The sequence below is a fragment of the Rhamphochromis sp. 'chilingali' genome, assembly GCF_963969265.1.
Source record: "Rhamphochromis sp. 'chilingali' genome assembly, chromosome: 20".
Taxonomy (NCBI): domain Eukaryota; kingdom Metazoa; phylum Chordata; class Actinopteri; order Cichliformes; family Cichlidae; genus Rhamphochromis; species Rhamphochromis sp. 'chilingali'.
In genome coordinates, this window is record NC_137947.1 from 20,815,083 (window position 1) to 20,837,753 (window position 22,671).

A 22,671-nucleotide genomic window follows, 5' to 3' on the forward strand; every position below is an offset into this window, starting at 1 on the left:
ATGTAAGGCATGATTGGTCTGTATGGACCATTTTCTGAAAGCCTGAACATAAAAAGATGTATACGGTGCTGTGAAAAAATCTTTGCCCCATTCCTGAATTCTTATCTTTTTGCACAATCCTCACACTTAAGTGTTTCAGAAAATCAAACAGATTTTAATGTTAAAAAGATAACCTGAGTGAACACAAAATGCAGTTATTAAACGATGATTTCATTTATTAAGGAGCTACAGAAACTCAAAGACGCAGGCAAAACAAAGTCATTGCCATCTATCAGTCTGGAAATGTTCACAATGCCATTTCTAAGGTTTGGGACTCCATTGAACCACAGTGAGAGCTGACATCCACAGATAGAGAAAACTTGGGACAGTAGTGCATCTTCCCAGGAATTGGGCAAATTACCAGAATTTGCCGAATCGATGACTCAACCATGTCATCATAAAAGAACCAAAACAACACCTAAGGAACTTCTGGAAGGTCTGTATCTCATTACAACTCTACCAGAAAATCCAGAAGGAGAATGTCTGGCCATCAGTCCATGCACTTGCACATGCACTTGGGTTATACAGAAGAACAATGATCCAAAATACACCAGCAAGTCCACCTCTTAATGGCTCCAAAAAACACAATGAGAGTTTTGGAGCAGCCTAGTCAAAATCTGGAATTAAATCTGATCGAGATACTTCGGCACTACTCTGGTTATCTTTGTCTAATATTAAAGCATATTTGATTATCTGAAACATGTAAGAGTGAAAAATATACAAAAAGAAAGACATCCAGAAGGCCGGGAAATATTATTTCACAGTATTGTATAAAATGAGCATAATGTCATATTGTCAACACAACAGCTGACAAGTAAACACTGTATAAGTAGGGTTATACAGTGTTTACTTGAAGGATGTTGTCGTGTTAGGCATAAAACGTGGTTTAGGGTGCGGTGTTGTGTCTTAAGTTTCCCATTTTGCTGGCAATCCTGTCTCGGATTGGGTTTCCAAAGATGCATTTCATGTTATGGGTGTATTAGGTAGTACTGGAGACATCCTGCTGGGGGTGCTATACCGTTAGGCGGGTGCAAGGTCACGCAGTGTACCATTCTGCTGTCTGCGCTCCTCAAACGCTGCAGCTGCCGTCGTCTTCTCTTCTCCACCACACACACCGTCGCACAGCCATGGCGGACAGCGCAAGCGAGAGCGACACCGATGGAGCGGGGAGCAGCTCCGCCACCCCGATGTCGTCCTCCGCTTCAAATTCGGGGAAACCGAGCATAGTCATTTCACAGTTTCGTTTGGAGGAACTGACCAACCGACTGGCCTCGTTACAGCAGGAGAATAAAGTTCTTAAAATTGAGCTGGAAACATTTAAACTCAAGTGCAAAGCCCTGCAGGAGGAGAATCGGGACCTCCGCAAAGCTAGCGTCACCATTGTGAGTAATGTTAGCTAGCTAACTAGCGAGATGCTATCCCCACCCCGTTTGCTGTTTTGCATTTGACAGAGTAAGTTAGCGCTAGCGAGTGTTGTTTGATAAAAGCTGAATGAGTGCTACGTGGAAATGTTACCTGAATTCGGCCCTAATTCTTTGCTGTTATGTTAGCCCTATTAACATTAGCTACCTGCTAATTTAGCCAGCGGGACAACGTCTGCTAGATGGTCGAGCTGCGATATCTTGCTACTTTGCTTTGTGTTATTTTGTGTTGCTAATCGTGGCTAACGTTAGATGAACTGCTAACGTCAACCAGAAAAAAACGTCAAAAAATTGGGTGGGCACCTCACGATGCGAGTTAACAGATTGATTGTAGATGTGTGGTCAGCTGATTACTCACTGCTCGGCATTGTCACCACGCTATGGCCAACATGGATATGGTAACTGAGTGAAAATAAATAGCCCACCAGAAGCCTTGGCACCGACTGATGCGTCATATTTCTTCATGCTCGGTTAATCAGTCCTAGCTTCATAAAAATGTGTAACCGATCTGCTTGATAGATGGGGAAATATGTAGGCCAAACTTAGCGAGCTAGCTAAATGCCACGCTCTAAATGTCTGCAAACCCAACCACACTTTCACACTGTCCACCCTCTGTGTAAATTTGTGAAGCTTAACTAGCTGTTTGGCTTTTATAATCCGCGCTGTTTTTCATAACGGCCAACGAAGCAGAATTTATTTTTGAGGTCAGGAGAGATAAGGGATGGGTGAATTTGAGAGTGGCAAGGACGCATGTATCACAAGCAGTGTAATGCTAGCTGTCCCAACACATTTCTTTATCCGCCCCCCCAGCCCATGTTTCTCTCAGTCACCCATTGCTGCAATATCTCTTGAGTCATTTGAAAGAATTGTGCTTCCTCTTTGGCTGGCAAGCATCACTGCAGCAGTCTTTAGTTGATTGGTGCATGTTTCCCCTCACTGTCAGTAAGTTATAGTTTAATCAGGATAAAGGTGAAAACAGTGTGATGTGCCAGAAGCAAGAGTTTATGTCACTGATATCTCTTCTGTCGCTGTGTCTTTTTGTGTTTTCTGTCCCACAGCAAGCGAGAGCCGAACAGGAGGAAGAATTTATCAGTAACACCTTGTTCAAGAAAATCCAGGCTCTTCAGAAGGAGAAGGAAACCTTGGCAGTCAACTATGAGAAGGAGGAAGAATTCCTCACCAATGAACTGTCAAGGAAACTCATGCAAGTGAGTGATAGAAACAAGATTGGATGGGGAGGTGCACACTTTTAACGCACATTTTGGAGTTCTTTACGCCACACAGAGTGGAGAATAGTGTAACATTAGTTTAAAGTTTTCCCCTGTTATCTTACTGATCACAAACGTCAGTGTGGTATATCGTTTCTTCATGCTGTGTTATGCAAATTTCTTAAGTATTGTTGCTCTTGTTCACGATGTGCGGGGTGCTTGTCTATGCACACAGCAGCTAGTGCATTATCATCAACTGCAATTCTACTTGCCTGAAGCCTGGAAAAGCTCAAGATGACTTCACTGCAGCTGCTAGCACGTCTAAATGACTCTCAAATTACTCTCCTCCTGTTGTCGGTTATTTGGTTCAGTCTGTTTTCCACATCGTATTTTCCCAACTACAGAGCATATAGCACTCGCTCTCATATTTTGAATAGATAGCTGTAGGGTGACTAATGGTTTGTTGATATCTAAAGAAGTAGGGCTGTGAAAGAGATGCATGCAAATGTCTTAGCAAAACCCGCTTAAGGTCATACAGATCTACTTATTTGGGCTTTTTTTATATTCCTATCTTAGAATTTAACATGCAACAGACTTGTATCTACTTATGTCGGTAGATTAGTTGCTTAAAAATTGGGGCGACAGATGGAAAAATCAACTGAATATCAAAACTTATAATACTGAGCATGCAAATGACTCTACGCAGAAGCATTTTTGGGACAAATTTTGTTTTATTTGGGTTTTCCCAGCCATTAGTTTTGCTCCACTTTTTAGCTGCATTGTCTGTATTTGAATAACCCAACAACACAAGCACCCCAGCCCTGATTTTAAACTTGTGCCTTGTATATTAAACATTCACATGACAATAGGCTGTGCTGAATATTATCTATTATCTTGTAAATACACCAAAAAACACCCCTGATAATGTAAAATTGAGACCTTAAAGGTGTACTGGGCTGCATACTCCTAATATCCCACCCTCTTCATTTTTGTTGATGGTACTGAAAACAACATTACCTATTTTAAAGGAAGCCGATGAAACTCTCTATTTTCCTCTAATACTTATTATTAGTGCACATGATACTAAACAGAGTCCCATCCAACATTGCCTTTGTTCTGGTGCCAGTCAGAAAGAGCCTCTGCTTACAGAAGAGCCTAGTAGAATATAATCTCTCTCCAAGGACTTCATAGTCTGGCATTTATTCTTGAGTCTGTTTATAATGTTCACACAGTATAAAGGGTTGGATTGCTTTAATAAAATAGTTTCTAGTGTTAACTGAAGCAAGGCACCTTATTAAAACAAAATGGTTAGTTTTAATTAGGAAAAAATGCCTGCACTTTGGGTGGGGCACAACTTGGTAACCTGGTTTTGCATCCAGGATACTGCAGAGCACTCGACTCTCCATGAATGGAGTCATTGTAAGTTTAAACAGACTGATGTTTTGAGGTTTTCTAGTTATTTTTCTCAACAGCATGATGGAAATGGTTATATTTCCCTCTCCATTTTTTTCCTTTAAGTGAATTTGCATCTCTTTCCCCATAATGAGTAATCAGTTATATAATCCATCACAGAGCTGTCCCATTTTGAATCAGCACTGAGCCGCACCCTTTTTCATGCTGGTGAACTGCCAAAAGTGATTACTTGGGTTGCCAAAACATTATTTTATATTGTCTGTTCTTCTGGGGAGTTTACCCTGAAACCAGTGGAATTGTCTAATGACGCTGTCTTTTATTATTATTTCATTGTATAAGCCGTGGTCATCTCTGTGGTCATCAAACAGCTTTTACATGTCTCATTGTGAGTTTGTTTTTCTCCGCTCCCTTTTTACTCATCTGTTTCTTCTCTTCATCTGTCAATGCACTGCTCTCTCCTTTTAAATTTTAGCTCCAGCATGAGAAGGCTGAGTTGGAGCAGCATTTGGAGCAGGAGCAGGAGTTCCAGGTTAACAAGCTCATGAAAAAGATCAAGAAAATGGAGAACGAAACCATTTCAAAGCAGCTAACCCTGGAACAGGTATGCTTATTATGGTAAAATGGGAAAGAATTGCTCATCCAGTGCAGTGCAGCCTATCCTTAAACTTCCATTTGTTCAGTCGTCATGGTAGAGTGAGATGCAAAAAATCTCAACGTCGTTTTTCTTCCCACTGAATTTTAAGTGGAAAGAACATTTTGGTCTGTGGCTGGGTCAAACCTGCTGAAGCCACCGCATAATGTCTCCATGCCCTGACAGGAGATGTGCAGGCATTCGTTGTTGGTACTCGCTTATTAACGTGTCAGATTGATGCAGTGCGATGCCACTGTGCATCTTGGCCAGATACAAATAGAACCAAAAGTTATTTCACCTTAAAATCTGCCTCAGCTTCTTAAAGACACCAATCTTAGCAATAAAATACAAATATTTATGTTCTTAAACTACTTTAAAAAATCATTATGATATGTCATAATGCCATATGCTTCTAAGTTTTAGAATACAAACTCTGAACTGAGATCTTGGATTTGCGATACAGTGTTTTTGTACACAATCCTGAATGCTTGTGAATGCATTTCAACTTCAAGGTTTCTCTTTCTGCCACACTCTGCTTTATCTTTCGTTTTTCAGTTGAGGCGGGAGAAGATCGACCTTGAGAACACATTAGAGCAGGAACAAGAAGCTTTGGTCAACCGACTGTGGAAGCGAATGGACAAACTGGAGGCTGAGAAAAGGTGATGAGACATACTGTGCTGCTTTTTCTTTGGCCATATACATAATGATTAGATTAATTGTGGCCAAAGTTCAAAACGATGAGGTAAACATTTTAAAACTGACTCAGCTGAATACTTCCAAAAGAAGCTTCCAAAGTTTTTCATCTTTTATGACAAGCTAACATCGGCTTATCTTGGATTTCTTTATATGGTCTTCTATTCAGTGGGCAGATGAGTTTCCTTTGCTCTTTCCTGACAGTAAACGAATGCTTCAGTTTACTTTATTGTTGCCAACTTAGTTGCAACTCTTTTCCAGAAAGTGCCTTGTAGCACATGACACTTTTCTTTTTTTTAAAAGCACACAGCTCTTCTCTTGCTCTTCTCTTGCTCTTCTGCTGTTGGTGAGAGGAGAGTGTCAAGAGAGAGAGCGACACAAGCAAGTTTATTTTCCATTTCCAGCATGAACAGAAACAAATGTAGAATCACGAGAAACGTTGTTTACATACAATGATGATTGAGTTAACCGACCAGTGAGCATAAACGTGTGGGTGAAATGTCACTAAGTCATAACAGTTGCGTGTTTCTTTTTCCAATTGTTTGTTTTTAAAAAATTTCAAGACTTTTCTTTTGGAAAAACTGCCAAAATGGTAAGGTACGCTAAATATGCCATGAACTTGATGGTTTTAGCCCAATATCTTTAAAAAGAAAAGGCCAACTACAAACTGAAATGATAGTATTAAATGGAGGGAAAAAGACTTTTACTTTTCATTTTTGACTAAATTAATTTATACATTTACTAATGGGTTAAGTACTTGTTATATGAAAGAAATATATTTGTTTGCATTGTTTTATTTTATAGTTAGCATAAAAATGTGCCAGTGTACCTTTTATATTCATTGCTTGTCTGTGTAACACAAAAAAGTAATTAGTTTATTAATTTTAACTTAAACATTAAAATCAAATAAACAGCAATAAGTAACTTTTCTTTTAAATTGCAGTTTTATGACAAATAACAGTAAGCTGAACTATTAATTATCTGTTTATATATGTAATTGGGCATTTATGCAAAATTAACTTAAAGGTTATACATCTAATTTCGTTTTTTTTTTTAATACAAATAATAATAAATAGAACATTTTGAATAATAATAATAATCCTGTGTTTTGTTTTGTTTTTCCAATTTTCCAAACTAGAATCCTTCAGGAGAAGCTGGACCAGCCTGTGTCGGCTCCACCATCTCCAAGAGATGTTTCCATGGAAATCGACTCACCAGAGAACATGATGCGGCATATCCGCTTCCTGAAGAATGAGGTGGAGAGGCTTAAGAAGAGCTTGCGCACCACTGAGCTGCAGCGTAAGTGGCCACTCAACTTGTCACATGATCAGAAGGAAAGTCAGTCTGAAGGGAGAGATGCCCTCAAGTGTTGATTAAGGAAGTGGTTGGTAAAATTGATTCTCGGATAAGTGCTTGTGCGTGTTCACTTGGAAAAAACAGGATCCTCTCTAGCCTGGTGCCTCCATACTCATATTTCTGTAGATATGTTCTAATGCAATATACAGTCATGTTACATCATTATTTACTGGTCATATTACACTGGATGGAAAGCAGAAAAAGAAAGGAATGGAGCTGTACACTGTTAGAAAACAAAAAAAAAAATTCAACTTTATTGTCATTGCACATGTCATAGGTACAGGGCAACGAAATGCAAGACACTAAGAAAGGTTGTAATCCATAATCGATTCCTTCTTTTGAAATGGTTAACCTGAACTCTGTTCTTAATCTAGTTGACTCTCGTTATTTTGCCCCAAAAGGAAGCAGTGTTACAAGTGCTTACATGTGCCCTTCCTTTTATTAAAAGAGAAAGAAAAGATTGTCCATATTGGTGACTGACAACCTGTCAGAATATTACCATGAACATGTTTAATGGATGGATGTTTTCCAGATGCCACATTTTGAAGCCATAGAGTTAGTGTTCCGGTCACACCCAAAAAATATGATCACTGGATTACTTGGTTATGGTTCACGGTGATCTGACCCAGCCTTCACGGAAAGCTTTATCAAAGAGGAAGGTTTTGCATCTCGCTCAAATTTAGAGAGGGTTTTTGTCTGTATGTATACTGTGAAAAGTATTGGTCCCATCACAGAACCCTGTCGAATTCCATGACTAACTGCTGACTCGTGATATCGTCATTATCACTTAGTTTATAATTATAGGGAGTAGAGCAGGGCGATATGACCAAAAATATTTATCACGATATACATTTGAAAATTTGCAATAACGATATAACTGACGATATAATTGGCACTAGACAAAATACTTTACAACTCCTCAACTTTATTAGTGCAAAAAGCCATCAATGTATTTTCACTTAAACAAGCAGCTTTTTTATGTGCATTAAAGTTATATAAAAAATTAACAAATGCAAATTCCTTGCTGACAGTTTAACCAAAAGGCATTTCCAGTGGAAATTGGCCGACATATCCTCAGCATAACCATGTATAATATCCACAAAACTTAAAAAGAGGTTATACACACACAATACGGTAATAGTATGTTGAAGCACAGTACGTATCACTCCGCGAGGCTCCTGTCTACGATAGCCGTAATGCTCCGACAATCCATCAAGCAGTGCGGCTTCGTAGTTTAGCAAAGTCGTACTGAAACATTTGACAGATTTTCGAGCACTGTGTACCACATAAAATCGTTTCCAGGTCAGTAAACACAACCAGAATTCATACATAAGGCACACGGGATTATAAGGGGCACTGTCGATTTTCAGAAAAATCAAAGGATTGATTTTAAGTGTGCCGTATTTTCCAAAACACATGGTAATAACGACGGCCCGCTAGCATGCGCTACCAAAAATAGTGCTTTGTTGTGTATCTGACGGACGAAAGCCAAACCAGTTCCACACCACAGAAGTTGCAGTATTTTTACAAAACAATTCTGGTTCATCCGTTTCATTCAACGATCCACTTTCGCTCTTCTCATTCTGCGTCGCCGCCACGTGCGTATGTAAACAAAGGCACTGCGCATGCGCGTTTTACCCATATTCTATCGCGATATTTCATTTTCTTATTGTTGCCCAACATTACACCGGTATTACTGTGAACGGTATGATATAGCCCAGCCCTAATAGGGGAGCAGTAGGAAAACTGTGAGCAGTTAATCACAATCCAAATGATGCATGTAAAAATGCAACCAGACTTCGGATCTTGTCTCACACAAAATGATCTTGTGGATTGTTATTTTCTTCTTTATACATAACTGCTTGTGGCTGGAGTGATCTGGTGGTTTAATAGAGGCAGCCTTGGGCATTAGAGCATTTGATTTATTTATTTTTTTCCTAGGATGTGGAGTAATACTAGAGCACTGCATTTGGTTGCAGACATTGATAACAGCTTGTTTTACGGCTTATTTAAAAAGTACCAACACTACATGCGATATAAGATTTTTTTCATTTCACGATATGTTTTTTTCATTTCAGGCGATAACGATATATATCACGATATAAGCCAAATAGCTATATTTGTAAGATTTAAATGTGCCGTTGCTCACAAGTAAAATGTGAAATAATCAGCAGCTTGTTTTGATTTAAATATTTATTTCCCATAATAAGTTCAACAGGGCAGATGTACATAAAATGAGGCTCCAGTTTCAGATAAATAAAGGCAAATATTACAAACTACACAAAAGGTAGCTGCTAAAGCGTTTAAGTTTCAAAGTAGAACAAACAAAACAGACTACTAAATTGTCAGTTCCACTTAGAAACAAAATATTAATTCTAAAAATAAATCTTAGTTTATTTTACAGAAGAAGAGACAAAATTGACTAACTTATATAATATTGTTTTGGAAGAGCTGTCTGAGAGACATGTTTATGTCCAGGGAGTTGGTAACGAGGTTCCATTACCTTAATTAGCTGCTTGAATCCTTCATTGTTGACCGTGTTTATTGGTAGCATGTCTTTAGCAAGACAGTAAGCTATGGCATTCGTTATGTTGCTATGTCTCTTAGCTTTTTTGACGCTGGAGAAAGCCGACTCAATTGACTGTTGCTGCTTCACAGGGATTCCCCTGGTTGTTTTTGATGACGAATTAGCGCTTTCAGTCAGAGATTGAGCGTGCTCCTAGTGGGTGGCACTGCTTCAGGTGATAAAAAAGGTTTGCTGTATTTCCAGACTTTGTGGGAACATGCTTTCGGCACAATTTACAGTGCGCGTTACTCTGTTTGTCAGACTTCAGATAGCCGAAATACCTCCACACTACAGAACTTCTCTGGCCTTTCCTTTCGACAATCTCTCCGGCATTGCAACCGTCATCTGTGTTCTCTTCGGTAACCTGGTCACCCAAGCTCTCGGTTGATTTTTCTCTAGTCGGCACGCTCATTTCCTCCATTACCCGGCCGGCACGGCGGCTGGATGCTTCCCAAACAAATACACATGTGTGCCTTGGCACTTGAGCTGTACGTAACAAGTCACGTGACGTGACGCTGCGGCTGTGATTGGTTCGGCTCTGCGCCGCTTTTCTTATTGGCTATTCATTTTTTTTTGGTTTTTTTTTATAAGAGGAAGAGAGAGAGAGAGAGATGAGGTCTATCGCAATAGTGTCATTTTTCTATCGAGAAAAAGTTATTTCGCAATACATATTGTTATCGTTCTATCGCCCAGCTCTAGTTAATGCCAGAGGAGGTTTGGACCTCTGCTGTTGAGTCAGCAGAGCTTTGGGAGCCTTTAGGTTCTGTGTGCTTCAGTATTTGGTGACATTGTACAACTTTACTTGGTCTGCCGCTTTGAGCCCGAGTCGCTGTGGTTCTTAAACACTTCCGCTTTATTATAACACCACTTACAGTTAGACATTTGATTTCTATACACCTGTAGCAATGAGACTGAAAGCCCAGGTTTTCCATATTTTTTTTTTGTTTTTCAGAAAGCAAGAAGTGATAAAGATTGATCATTGTGGCTATGGTTTGATTTTGCCACTAGGTGGGGATGTCAGACCAGCCTTAAACACGTGCTCCCAAAGCTAAGCCAAGTGACAAGACACCAGAAATACTGAAGCTTGTTGCTTGCATTACTCTTAGTTGAGATTGTTTTGGACCTACTTTCACTTTTTTCCTAAAATGACAACAATGTATTACACAAGAAAACCAGGTTACATTCACAGCTCTTAAAGAGAGGGTATTATGTTATGCTAGGAGTAGTGCAGGTGTAATTTGTGTTATTGTATAGTAATAGTGCGATTCTGTCAAGTTTAAATCCCAATGTTCACTTTCAGATACAGAGAAACGTGCCCAGTATATAGAGGAGGAGCGACACATGAGGGAGGAGAACATCCGGCTGCAGAGAAAGCTTCAGAGAGAAATGGAGCGCAGGGAGGCCCTGTGTAGACAACTGTCGGAGAGTGAATCCAGTCTGGAGATGGATGATGAGAGGTAGGTGCAACAAACATAGAAAGATGATCAAAAAGTTCACAATAATACACAAAGTCATACATACCAGCAAATAAAGAGAAAATGGAAAAGAGTTAAATGGATTGAACTATACACTGGAGCTCGATGTTTCTTAGAGGCATTTGGCTTCACTGGGCATTTATACTGCTGACATAGCCAGCTGGATAAAGGGACCTGTGAGAATCAAAAGATGAGGGCACAAAAGTAGGGCAAATGCAAATGACAAAAGGCGTGTTTGCCACAACGGCACACAACAATTGGTCTTCCAGTAGGCAGTCATTGTTGCTGTTAAAAAGGCCTGCTTGTGATAAAGCAAGGTGACAACATGGTGTCTGGTAACTTTTTGGCTGGCTGTCAGACACAAAAAACACAGAGCTTAAATCAGTTCCGCATTCCTTGGTGTTTCATCTTAATTGTAAAAAAATGCTTCTTTTTTTTTCCTAATGAATGTTTAACATTGACCTGCAGATTCAGGTCATGCTATCGCTGCCACGTTTACTTCTGATACATGTAGAAAAGTCAAAATAATTAGCAGTAGCTTTGTTTGGTTTGGAAAGACCTGCGCTTTCTTGATGAAACTTAAAAGAAACCAAATTTTGGCTTAAATGGTCCTTACAGACTTCCTTCTGTTTGTGAGTGAATGGTCCATTTGAACTTTGTGCAATCCTTTCTACTCCTGGGACCAATTAACCTTCAGACACAAGTTGTACCACATGGTCCTTCTTTTTATTCAGAAGTAAAAACAAGACCAAGTAGTTTGGGGTGGCTTCAAGGTTTATGTTTACTAAAACAAAACAAACACTGTTGCACTTCACTGAGTATGGGGTCATCCACCAGATTTTTGTTTTTTAAACATACCAACTCTTCCTACTATTGCTGATCAAATTGGCTCATTGTGTATGATTAAACATAACCAAATACAGATTCCACTGGTTTAATGCTTTCAGTTAAATCAGTTTAGTAGCATGTTGAAAGACAAAGTTGTTTACAACATTAAATCAACTTTCTGCATTTTGTCTCCTTCCGCAGTGGCAAGATGGTGTAAAACAAACCCCCACCATTTTCCCAGAACTAGAAATTGTAATGTTTAAGAAAAACAAATGTATGTAAAACACTATCCAGTTCAAGTTTCTTTATTGTTGTGTACCTGGTTCAGGCCTCTGTATCAGATGCATGGGTGTCACTCATCTTTCAAGTCGGAGTGCAAGGATCACACAGCTAACTTTTTTTTAAAGTTAGTTACACTTTAATGTTATTAAAGTGTAACTAAAAACAAAACAAAAAAAAGAGAGAAAATAATTATAACTTAAAAAATATTTATAGAGCAAATATCCTTGCATATGCCCTACACGAGGTAATACTTTAAAAGATTCAAACTCACTCTGAAACTAATAAAAAATATACATTTTCAAAAAATTAAAAGCTAAACTGAAATGAGCAAACCTAGAGAAACTAAACCAAATGAAAAATAAGGGTCAGAACTAAATAAAAAATAAAATCTAATTTGAAAACACAAAATTGTAATAACTGATGTGCTTCCAGTACCTCTGAATGTTAGTTGTTGCATACAAAAGCTGAGGAGGAAGAAGAAAACAGGGCTCTAAATAGCTTTAGTATATGGCCATTTCAAAGAAGCAGCATATGGCAGTAAAATCTCAGTTTATATTAAATCTTCCTGATTATCAGTAAAAACTTTTGTTAATTTTAGGAAAAAGCTTTTTTCTGCATGCACAGGATGCTCCTTTGATCACACTCAGACGTCGACATCAGTATCTTCTCCTTAGGAACTTGAAAATGTATCGTGTTTTTCTCCCATACAAAATAAGCCAAATTGAGCACTTTCAGAAGCCCACTTTGAGTAGCCATACAGAAGCTTTTCACATTGCATCTCAAGGAGTAACTGTCATCATTGATGTAGCACTTTTTGCCTGTTTAACACATTACAATATGCTTGGATTGCTTTTTGCATTACAAAAATATGTCGTACTTTTAGGTACTTCAATGAGATGTCTGCACAGGGTCTGCGAGCCAGGACCGTGTCCAGTCCCATCCCTTACACTCCCTCTCCCAGCTCCAGCCGACCAATATCACCAGGTAGGTAAAAACACAACAATAAACGGCCTTTGATAGCGATTAATACAACTTTTTGCCAGACAGCAAGCTTTATCTTTGTTCCAGCTTTTATCTTAAAATCTTGTAGGTACTCTGTCAAATCAAGACCACACAATTACAGCTTAATTGTCACACTGCATTTTATATAAGCTTCGTGCTCAGGTAGAACTTTGCTGCTCACTGTGAGCCTGACAGGCCATGATGTGGGGTTTACACTGAATACTATCTAGAAGTCCGCAGAGCTTTCGTTTTTGTTTTTTTCCCCCTGATGAAAAAAAGATGATAAATAAAGACTAAAATCATAATGACATGTATTGAAGCCTTGAAAATGAAAATATTCTGGAGAGACGAGATCCAAGCAGAGCTAAATGGTCTAGAAAGTCAGACAAGCACATTTGCCCTGCCCTGGGAAAGAGTACAGCTTTTTTTGGTTTTGTTTGTTTTGAAAATGTGATAAAATGTCAATGTTTGGGAGAAAGAAAAGAGCAAGACGTATAGACACATTTCACATTTGATGTCAATGAAAATAAGACTCTTAGTGAACATGTGGAGCAGCTAAAAACACAAACATTCTCATCCTACACTTTATTTTATTAAACTTAATCAAATTTAGATTTTGTCTACTACAATCAATCCTATTTTGTCGACTAAAATGAGACTTAAACTAAATGTCAGAAAACTGAAATGAAGTCAAAATCTGCTCTCAAATTTAACACTGGTGGATACGCTCCTAGCTTACTGATCTTGGCACTATAGGTAATTTAGTAAAGATTATTATTGGATAAATGACCATTTGCAAAAGTATAAAAAGTACAGGAAAAAATAGAAGAATAAAATAATAATTGTTAGTATAATAAAAGGGAGAGCACCATCATATTTCAGTCACCCTTACTCTCTTTAGGCACAGACCTAATGCTAAAAATAGTGCAGAAAAAAATTAACATTCATTTCTGGTCTGCGTACTAGTTTATGATACGATAAGGTATGATATCAAAGTAAATATTTGGTCAATGATAAAACAGTCATCCTGTGCCGGGACACTGCCAGCCACAAAGAACTTCCCTCTTATATCGACGTAATCTTGGAGTGAGTATTGAGGAGGAAAATGAAAGTGTCTAGAATTGATGTTAACTTTTAATAAAATGTCTTTCTCCCTCTGGCTGTCTCATTTGCTTACAGGTCTCTCATATGGCACCCACACAGTTGGCTTCACTCCTCCAGCTACACTGTCCAGAGCTGCCATTTCCCACTACAACACCCCCGCCCTGCACGTCCACGGAGGCTCCTCTCATGCCGTAGCAGTAAGTGACACCACCCACATCATCTTTTAGAAAATTATTGAGAATTCACACGTTTTTTTTTTATTTTATATATTTATTTATTTTTTAAACCAGATTTCCGGCAGGTTTCTCAATTAATCATCAAACAAAATTTCTGACCAATAAACTCAAAACTAGTTGCTCTGTAAAGGAGTAAACAATTGACAATAAAAATAATAGGTGTATAACCTTTCGTATTATAAAATTATTTCAGTTTTATGGGGGTATAAAGATGTTTTCCAGTTCAAGTACATAGAAATGATCAACAAGTTTAATGATTAAAAGTTGTGTTAATTGTGACTTCATAAGAGCAGCAGTTTGCTCTGAGTCAGCATGATCTTTGAACTATATTTAATCAGTGAGCTGCGTCCATTAAATGAACCTTAAATGAGGACACCCACGTGGAGACATGTACTGCCTGTTGTTTTGTTAAATTTACTACCCTGTCTATATTTTTTAATGTCAAGGCTAGCTCTATTGATAATACAGTACTCTTCAGCATGGTGGATCTTTAATGCAACAACGACTATGACGTTAACTGTCACTTTTCAGTGGTTATTTAAAGGTCTAACCTGTTTACACTCCCATGTCATGACTTTCAGATATTACAGTCCTTAAAATGAGTATAAGTAGGAGGAATAAAACTGTGTGTGTCCACCAGTATTCACTCAGTAGAGGAGTCTAGATTTTGACTCTCAAAGAATACTGGCTTCTGCAAACATTGTTTGTATTGTTGGCATCAATACTAGAACTTACTTAGCATAACTCGTAAATGTCCTAAGTTCCAATTAGCTGTGTGTCCATCTCTTCAGCACACTGATAACTAAAACAACACTGACTTATCTATTTATATTTATTAATAAGATATAGATATGTTTAGTAATATTTTACACCAGGGGCATGGTTTGAACCTGTTTCTATTATGCCTCCTATCCAAAAGAGCATCACAAAGTCATAAAATATATAAATATCTCACCAGTGTTTCCCCTGACATTACCTTGGCAAGGCTGGTTTTGATGAAAATATCATTAACTATAATACTGCTATAGTAGTTATACTGTGGAAGTTTTATTTAAAGCAGAATCATTTCATAATTTAAAAGTGAAAGTAAGAAGAAATGTGGATTCGGTTTGGGGTAATAATGTGTGGTGCACACAACGCTGTTCTGATAGTAGTAATGTGTGTGTGTATATAGAGTTGTTACATAAACAAACAGATGTCATAATCCTTATCAACTAAAGTGGGAAATGAGCTGGGGTGTGTAAATTGTGACAGACTGCTCACAAAGTGAATGATTACTGTTAGGTTTGTATGTCTGTTTACAAAAAAGTACTCGAATTAAGTTCAGCCACCCTGTTGATTCAGTAGTGATATTTGACCTCGAGAACACAATGATGATACAAAATTGCCATCAACAATCCCCTCGATGATTGTAAACATTGTCTGCCGTACACACACACACACACACACGCTATGTACCAGTTGTTGTATTAAGTATGGAGTTAGCATTGTGCATGTTTGTGTGGTTTATTTTTAGGACTTAAGCTAATGATGATACATAATACTCTACCTCACACAAGAGGAGATGTGAGGGAGAGTAGTCTCGAGCAGTGGCACACAACAGGTCTGCCCTTCCTACCTTAGGCTGGACATTCCCAGTCGAAGCCCCCGTTTAATACACGCAGTCTGCCAGTCTCACCATCAAGAGACTGGGATGCAGTATGCTGAGCTTATTTGACTACAGAAAACTGCTGGCAGACAGTGGAGACATAGTTCGGTGTGGTGGACACTGAATCACATACTGGCGCCAGATGAAATTCACAGCTGGGACCAGTTGATTCCCAGGCTGCCCTGCTCCCAGAAAGAATATCCAGGCTATTTGCAAATATGCTTCTTCCAGACTGGACTTAATTAGTAACACAGACCACTACATCACATCTTGGCAGATCTGCTGTCCAGGCATGCTCATTACAAAGATTGGGCTATTATGGAGTAGATGCGGATCACTTAAAGAGAAAAGGCATCTTCAGTCATTCATGCACTGTTTGCCCCAGGGCACGTCAGAGTTCATGCTTGCCCATTGTATTGATGGTATTTTCTCCACTGGCTTTTTCTTCATCTGAAGAACAGCAGCAGCACATGTTGCATCCTGTTTATGCTTGACAAATTTATGCAGAACTAAGAGTTTATGGAGAAGTGATCAACTTTTCATTTTCTAGGGTACGTTATTACAAACCTACAGCTCTCACACTGGATTATGAAGGCATTTGGTTTATCCTGTCCAGGTCAGGGTCTGTGTTTTCCAGTGGACCTGCAAGCTAATTCCACATGGGGTCTGTTACTCAGGTGTGAAGTAGGTTTCAATCAAGAAAATCCACGCACTTGCAGGCTTATGCTCTGCCCTTCACATTTGTCCTGTTTTATAAACTTCCAGTTTACAAAATGGGATAAAAACTGGAAAGCAGCTCAGGTAATACTCAGTTCTTGGTCTTCGCTTGAACTTTTTAAGATTGTTGGAGATAAGCTCTTCTGGCAATATGGGAGCCTCCATATTTCAAAGTGAGAAGTAAAATGCTAGGAATGATAGTTTTGGGTTACTTGCGTAACCCTGGTCCTCAGAATAACATGCCTGAGATGTCTCCCCAGACTGTCTGACTATTGCAACGGGCATTAAAGTTTGGCATAATGGGATGGTTTAGACTTAAATCCTTCTGAGGAACAGGCAGGGAGGCATAAGACTGAGTGAGACTGCTCTGAGAAGGGTTGTGCCATGCTGGTACAGTGTTATAGTTATTACCTGGATTAAAAATGTATGTAGGGGGCGTCTTTTTTTTTTTTTTTATTAAACTTTCCTCCTGATTGTTGGATCTCATTTATACCTCTCTCCTAGCATTCTCCCTGTTTCATAACCTAAATGAATTTACTTTCTGTTCTTCTATGTGGATGTTACAAACCACTGTCTCCATTTAGCCCCTACAAGAATTTTTAGGGAAATGACTGGCTGGGAAATCAGAACCTCGAAAAGATTACTTTTTTCCCGTTTATTCCATTTGTCAGTTTAGAATTGCTGTTATCAGGTCTTGATGAACAGCTCAGTAGGGGAAACATGTAATCTTGGCATTCATGATCTTTTTCCTGCAGTCGTTTGTAACTCTGGGAGTACAGTCCCACAAAAAGAGTTGATATTTTCACAATTACCCTCCTTGGCTATGTCTGGGAACAATTAAACGCATAAACTTTTTTTAAAAATGTATTGATAAAACAAAATTTCTCCGAATGTCTGTTTGCCATAAACTCTATTTTCTGCATGACATTTTTAGAATTCTGTCATCTGGTTGTGATTTACAAGCAATCTGTGTTTATTCGTTTCTTTCTCCTTTTGTCAAACAGCGGCCTTCCCCAAGAAGAAGCACCAGCCCTGACAAATTCAAACGTCCAACACCCCCACCCTCCCCCAACACACACTCAGGGGCCCAACAGGCTCAGCCTCCGCTACCCCCGCCAGCTCAACCCATGGTCCAATCCATGTCCTCCCCGGCAGCCATGTCACAGCACGCATCAACAGCGCAGCAGCAGCCTCCCTCCCAGCCTTAAAGCCACACACACAGTCTCTGTCTTTGCGCGTGAGCGCGCCCACTGAATGCCACGATGCTAATGCAGCAGCTTCCATCATTACCAGCTCTGGAAGTGAAGTTTCTTACTCTGTACCAACTCAACAAAAGACGCAGCTTCAAAAGTTTTGGAGGGAAAAGAAACAAGATAGCTACTCGCCTTCAGTGAGGCTATCTGCCTGCCAAATCTTCATGTGGCGTTACTTAACTTCTCTTAAAAGGAATGGATAATTGAAAAATAATCACTTCTGGGATTTGTAGGATAATTATCTGTTCCACCTTTTGTCTTGTACATGTTTTTTTTTCTTTGCTTGGGACTTTAGCTGGTTGGAATTGTTGTTGTGGCGCTTCTAAGATAGCACAAACAGCACATACAGTATGTTTCATGGTTATGTTTTACGATAGGTTGGATGTTTCGATCGATCGATGGATGGATGTATGGCTAGAGAGTTGGATGGCTAAATAGATGGATGTGGTCAATTATTTTCATGCCTATAATATGACACTTGATTGCAGTAATGTCCTCCACTCCAGATCACCCTCTGTCATTAAAGCAGTGTAAAACAGTTCACCACAACCCCAAGTTTAACGTGGCTTTGATTAGGTCAACAAAACGGTGTCATAGAAGAGTGCTAGGAGTTTCTCCATTATAATAGGGCATTGATCAAACGGTGCTTGCAGCACAGGTATTTTAGTTTGTGTAAGCATTCAAAGATCTGCTGCTCCTATGTTAAAATGAAAAGGAAAAAAAGCATCAACGAGGATGGACACATAAACCACAGATAAATGTCGCCTTTTGAGGTGTTTGAAAATATAGTCTGAGGTGTTACAACTTAGTCATGTACTCAGTCTCTTCTCTGATCTTCTCTCTCTGGTGTATTTCTGAAAGCTTCTGTCATCCTTATGGATATTCCCATCAGAAAAAAAAAACAATGCTCTTTACACTAAATATACATACTGCGAAAACATTCTAAATGAATGGTACTGTTGAACTAAATTTCTATGTATGATTAAAGCTCTTGAGATGACAACTTCTGTTTTAATTGTGAATTTTATGAATATCGTTTGATACTCCGTTGTAATGTAATAACTGTGGGTGTAAAACTGATAAGCAAACCTGGAAGACAATCTTTTTTTCTTTTTCTTTTTTTCTTTTTCACTTTCACACCTGCGATTTGATGCACTTGCTTAATTTAACAAAACATTTCAACAGGCTCAAAAATGCATCATCTTTTTGTGTATTTAACTTCACTGGAATGTTTCACTGTGGTAGTTATGAGAGTCTGACAAATCTCTGAAGTAGTTGATGGAAAATGTTTGTGCCTTAAATAAACTGCACCAACAAAGCTCACAACCTGGAACAGTAGAAACATTTTTATATTTTTTTTATATTCACCATTTAACATTATAGGGCAGTATGCGTTTATGAGCACAGGTAGGTACACTTCAACACAGGTAAGACTGCTAAGGGTTAATGTCTTACCAAAAATGGCTCAGTGAATATGATAGATTGCTGTAAAAGTTTGCAAAGGCTGACATTGTTCCCCCCTCTACAGACACCAGCAGGTCAGCTGCCACTTACTCAGTCTCCCACAGTGGATTTACGGTACACTTATAGTTCCTAGAGGATATAATGACTGGTGATTCCCCAACTTCCTCTAAAGTGTGTCACTATGAGGGTGACTCTTGAAATGTCCCCAGAGAAATGCGTGGATAAACATGGCTATTTATGTTTAACGGCAGAATAATAAATCCTAAAGACTGCTGTGGTCCTCTGACAACTTTGCTATTCTGCTAAAACGACACTCCCTCTGATATGATGCTCTTAAACTCTGTGCTTATCGGGATTATTTATAGTGATCTTTAGAGGACTGAACTTGTGAACATGATATCAAATTGATAAAAAATGAACTTCTAAATCTACCTGTTAAATATGTTCAAATTTTAACTGCTATTTCAGTCTGATATTAAAATGGTTGGTAGATCAGCAATTTGCGTGGCCAGCCATGCTGCTAACTACAAATTGAAATAAAGATCTTTTATCCTAAGATGTTAATCTGTTGCAACAACCACATCATGTGATGTCCTCTTGTATAGATCTGCTGACACTCCACTGCGCCAGTGTCTGATTTTCATTTCCTACTACACATGGTTCTAACCGGTTTCAACTGGATGGAGACCGGAGGAGTGGTTTCCATAAATCAGTCATTCCAGGATCATTTAACACGGTAAACCTTTGTAATGTGGGTGCAATAACCTGGCGTGGGAAGAGAACAGGACAAGGATGACAGCCTGCAAAACACATTAGACTTCCATTAGGTCTCCGCATGTAACTGTTCCTGTTCGCACATACACTCAGCTTAATCTCACCAAAATCAAAATACACATCTCATCCTAAGAGTGACATAAGTATATCTTTATTTGAAGGCTTGCTGAGAGTTCTGGCACAACTAAAGTGGATCCTGTGTTTTTCTACTGTGGTGCGGTGTTCTCACTTACTGCTAAAGCCAGCAACCTGAACTAATCCAAGCATGAATCCGTACTGGAAGCTCAGGGTGGCAATGCTGGGTGTTAAAGTGGCCTTTAACCTCTGCAGCTTTATGGAGCTAGGATGGCCAAACCACCCAAGATTTATCCAGACTGCGGGGTGGCGCTGTGTGCTTACACCTGCCAAGCCTCTTACGGAAAGGCACAGCGGGCCGCTGAATCTCAGGTGTCATAAAAGTGTTAGATAAAAAGACAAGCTATTAAACTAAAGTCAGCACACATAAATCTCACGGGAACGTGTGAGTATACTAAATGAGCTTTGGGTGAGTAATGTGAGCATAATGTCTCAATGAGACTATTTTCAAAATACATTTCTTTATATTTGAATATGGGATATACATTACAAGACATTACTTGTAAAGAACAAAATGATTGCTCAAGCCCACACACAGTGTTTGGGGTTAATCCACAGATCTCAGTGTTAATAATTTTTTATGTCTGGAGTGACAGCTGAAGTATAAAATGATTTTTTTTTTTTAAAGCAGCTGAAATTGTGTTTAATCCTAATTTCAAACCTTACATGGCATGTGTCTCAAATTTAGTTGGTGAAGAAATGTTATTTTACCGTGTGGAGCAACAATTAGGGATCGCAAAAGGCACAACTGTTTATTTTAGGCTTAGCATTGATTTTGCAATGCTAGTCGAGGCATTTAAGGTCTAACAGCAAGTTATAAGTCAAAACACACATGGAGCTTATCAAACATAATGATCCGCAGTGTGAAATACCTTGGATTACAGACGAGGAAAATAGGCCTGTAATTATTCAGGTCAACCTCCAAACTGAGGAATTACTAAACACCTGGGCGTAGACGCAGGTGATTTTCTCTAGTAGTTTTTACAAATAAATTTATATGCTCTGTGATCTCAGGTTGGCTGAACTGTTATCTTTGATGTTGTACATGAAGTTGCAAGATTAAACATGTTTGCAAAGCTTCAAGCATATAACAATCATGTGAAGATTTATGCAAATTTCACTCTCATTATTACTGCGGCATCAAACAAGTATTGAAAACCAAACTTACTTTACTGCTATTTGAAGTTTGCAAAACATAAAGCTTAAAATTTAAGATCGGTGGATCTTAGATGGATTTTAACCCAGTGGAATTAATAGTCCATATATGGAACCTGGGAATGTTTGAATGCATCAACATCAATTCTAGTTTCAGTCAGTAGTGCTTAAAGTGTGTCATAGCCACTCTGTAATCCACTCCCCAAACAACCTCAAATTCCTAGCTCTGTCTGTGACATGCACTACATCTAGTTGAAACTGGTTTGGAGCAACATGTCAGTGTAATGTGACTGTAAAGTACAATTAATTCTGTCTCCCTTTTTCTTTTTTACACTTAGTTTTTCAGGCAGAAGGGGATTATGGAGCCTAAATCTTTTCAGTAAGACCCCTTTTGGCAGCAGACCTCAGCTCTGGGAAAAGCATCAAAGATCCTCAAGAATTTTGAGTTCATTCAGTGTGCAAACCTGTTTTACCTCTCCTTTCTTCCTCTCCTCTCCCATTCTACTCTGCTTCCCACCATCACGCCCACTATTCATTGGTGACTTGGTTTCACAATGTTACTGACCTGAGGTTAAGAATGGGGACAAACAACATGGATGATATAACTTTATGATGCTACAAAAGAATGATTATAGCAATTAATCTCCTTGCTGTCCTTCTATGTATGTATGTAATGTATGGATTAAATTAAAAGTCAAAATTTCCTGAGACACCCTATGTTTAAAAAAATGTCTGGTTGTTGTTGTTGTTGTTGTTGTTTTCTTTTGTTTTGGGGATAGAACAAGATTTAGGGGAGATAAAGCCTATATAAGCTCTTATTTTTATTTTTTTTTATAAACACACTTTTTTTATAAAGTGAAACTTTTTTTTTCCAAGTAAATCCCAAACTCTGATATTGTGTCTTCTCTTTATAAATCAGTGGGGATGCTGCTAATATTCGTTGTTCCCTTGATTACCATAAACAAAATCACTAGCACTACAATCTCATGCATATGAGTGGTTTGTGGTTCACACATGTATGTTTTTCTCCGGCTTCATTTAAACCTAATAAAGAGATTCTCTTTAGTGTGTTGGATACCCTCGGATACCATGTTACCTGCATGGTAGCTCTCTATGATGCAGCTCGTTTTTACTAGTATTCGTTATGATTTTAAACAGACTCCAGTTATTTCCAGCGATGTGGTGACAGATTATGATTTGGCTCAAGTTTTGTACATGCATTGCTTTAACCTGCGCTCACCGGGAAGATGACTCGACTCGCGTCCTGCTGA

At 38.7% G+C, this 22,671-nt stretch overlaps 1 protein-coding gene across 1 annotated transcript; it reads left to right on the forward strand.

Annotated features, from left to right (window-relative positions):
- Nucleotides 1–1,084: 1,084 nt before the first annotated feature.
- Nucleotides 1,085–18,875, forward strand: LOC308388899 (coiled-coil domain-containing protein 6-like). The gene is made up of 9 exons (XM_080869871.1): nt 1,085–1,421; nt 2,519–2,668; nt 4,554–4,682; nt 5,268–5,371; nt 6,544–6,704; nt 10,628–10,784; nt 12,796–12,896; nt 14,094–14,215; nt 17,624–18,875. The coding sequence occupies exons 1-9, from the start codon at nt 1,167–1,169 to the stop codon at nt 17,825–17,827; spliced, it is 1,383 nt and encodes a 460-aa protein (XP_080725997.1). The 5' UTR covers nt 1,085–1,166; the 3' UTR covers nt 17,828–18,875.
- Nucleotides 18,876–22,671: the final 3,796 nt, after the last annotated feature.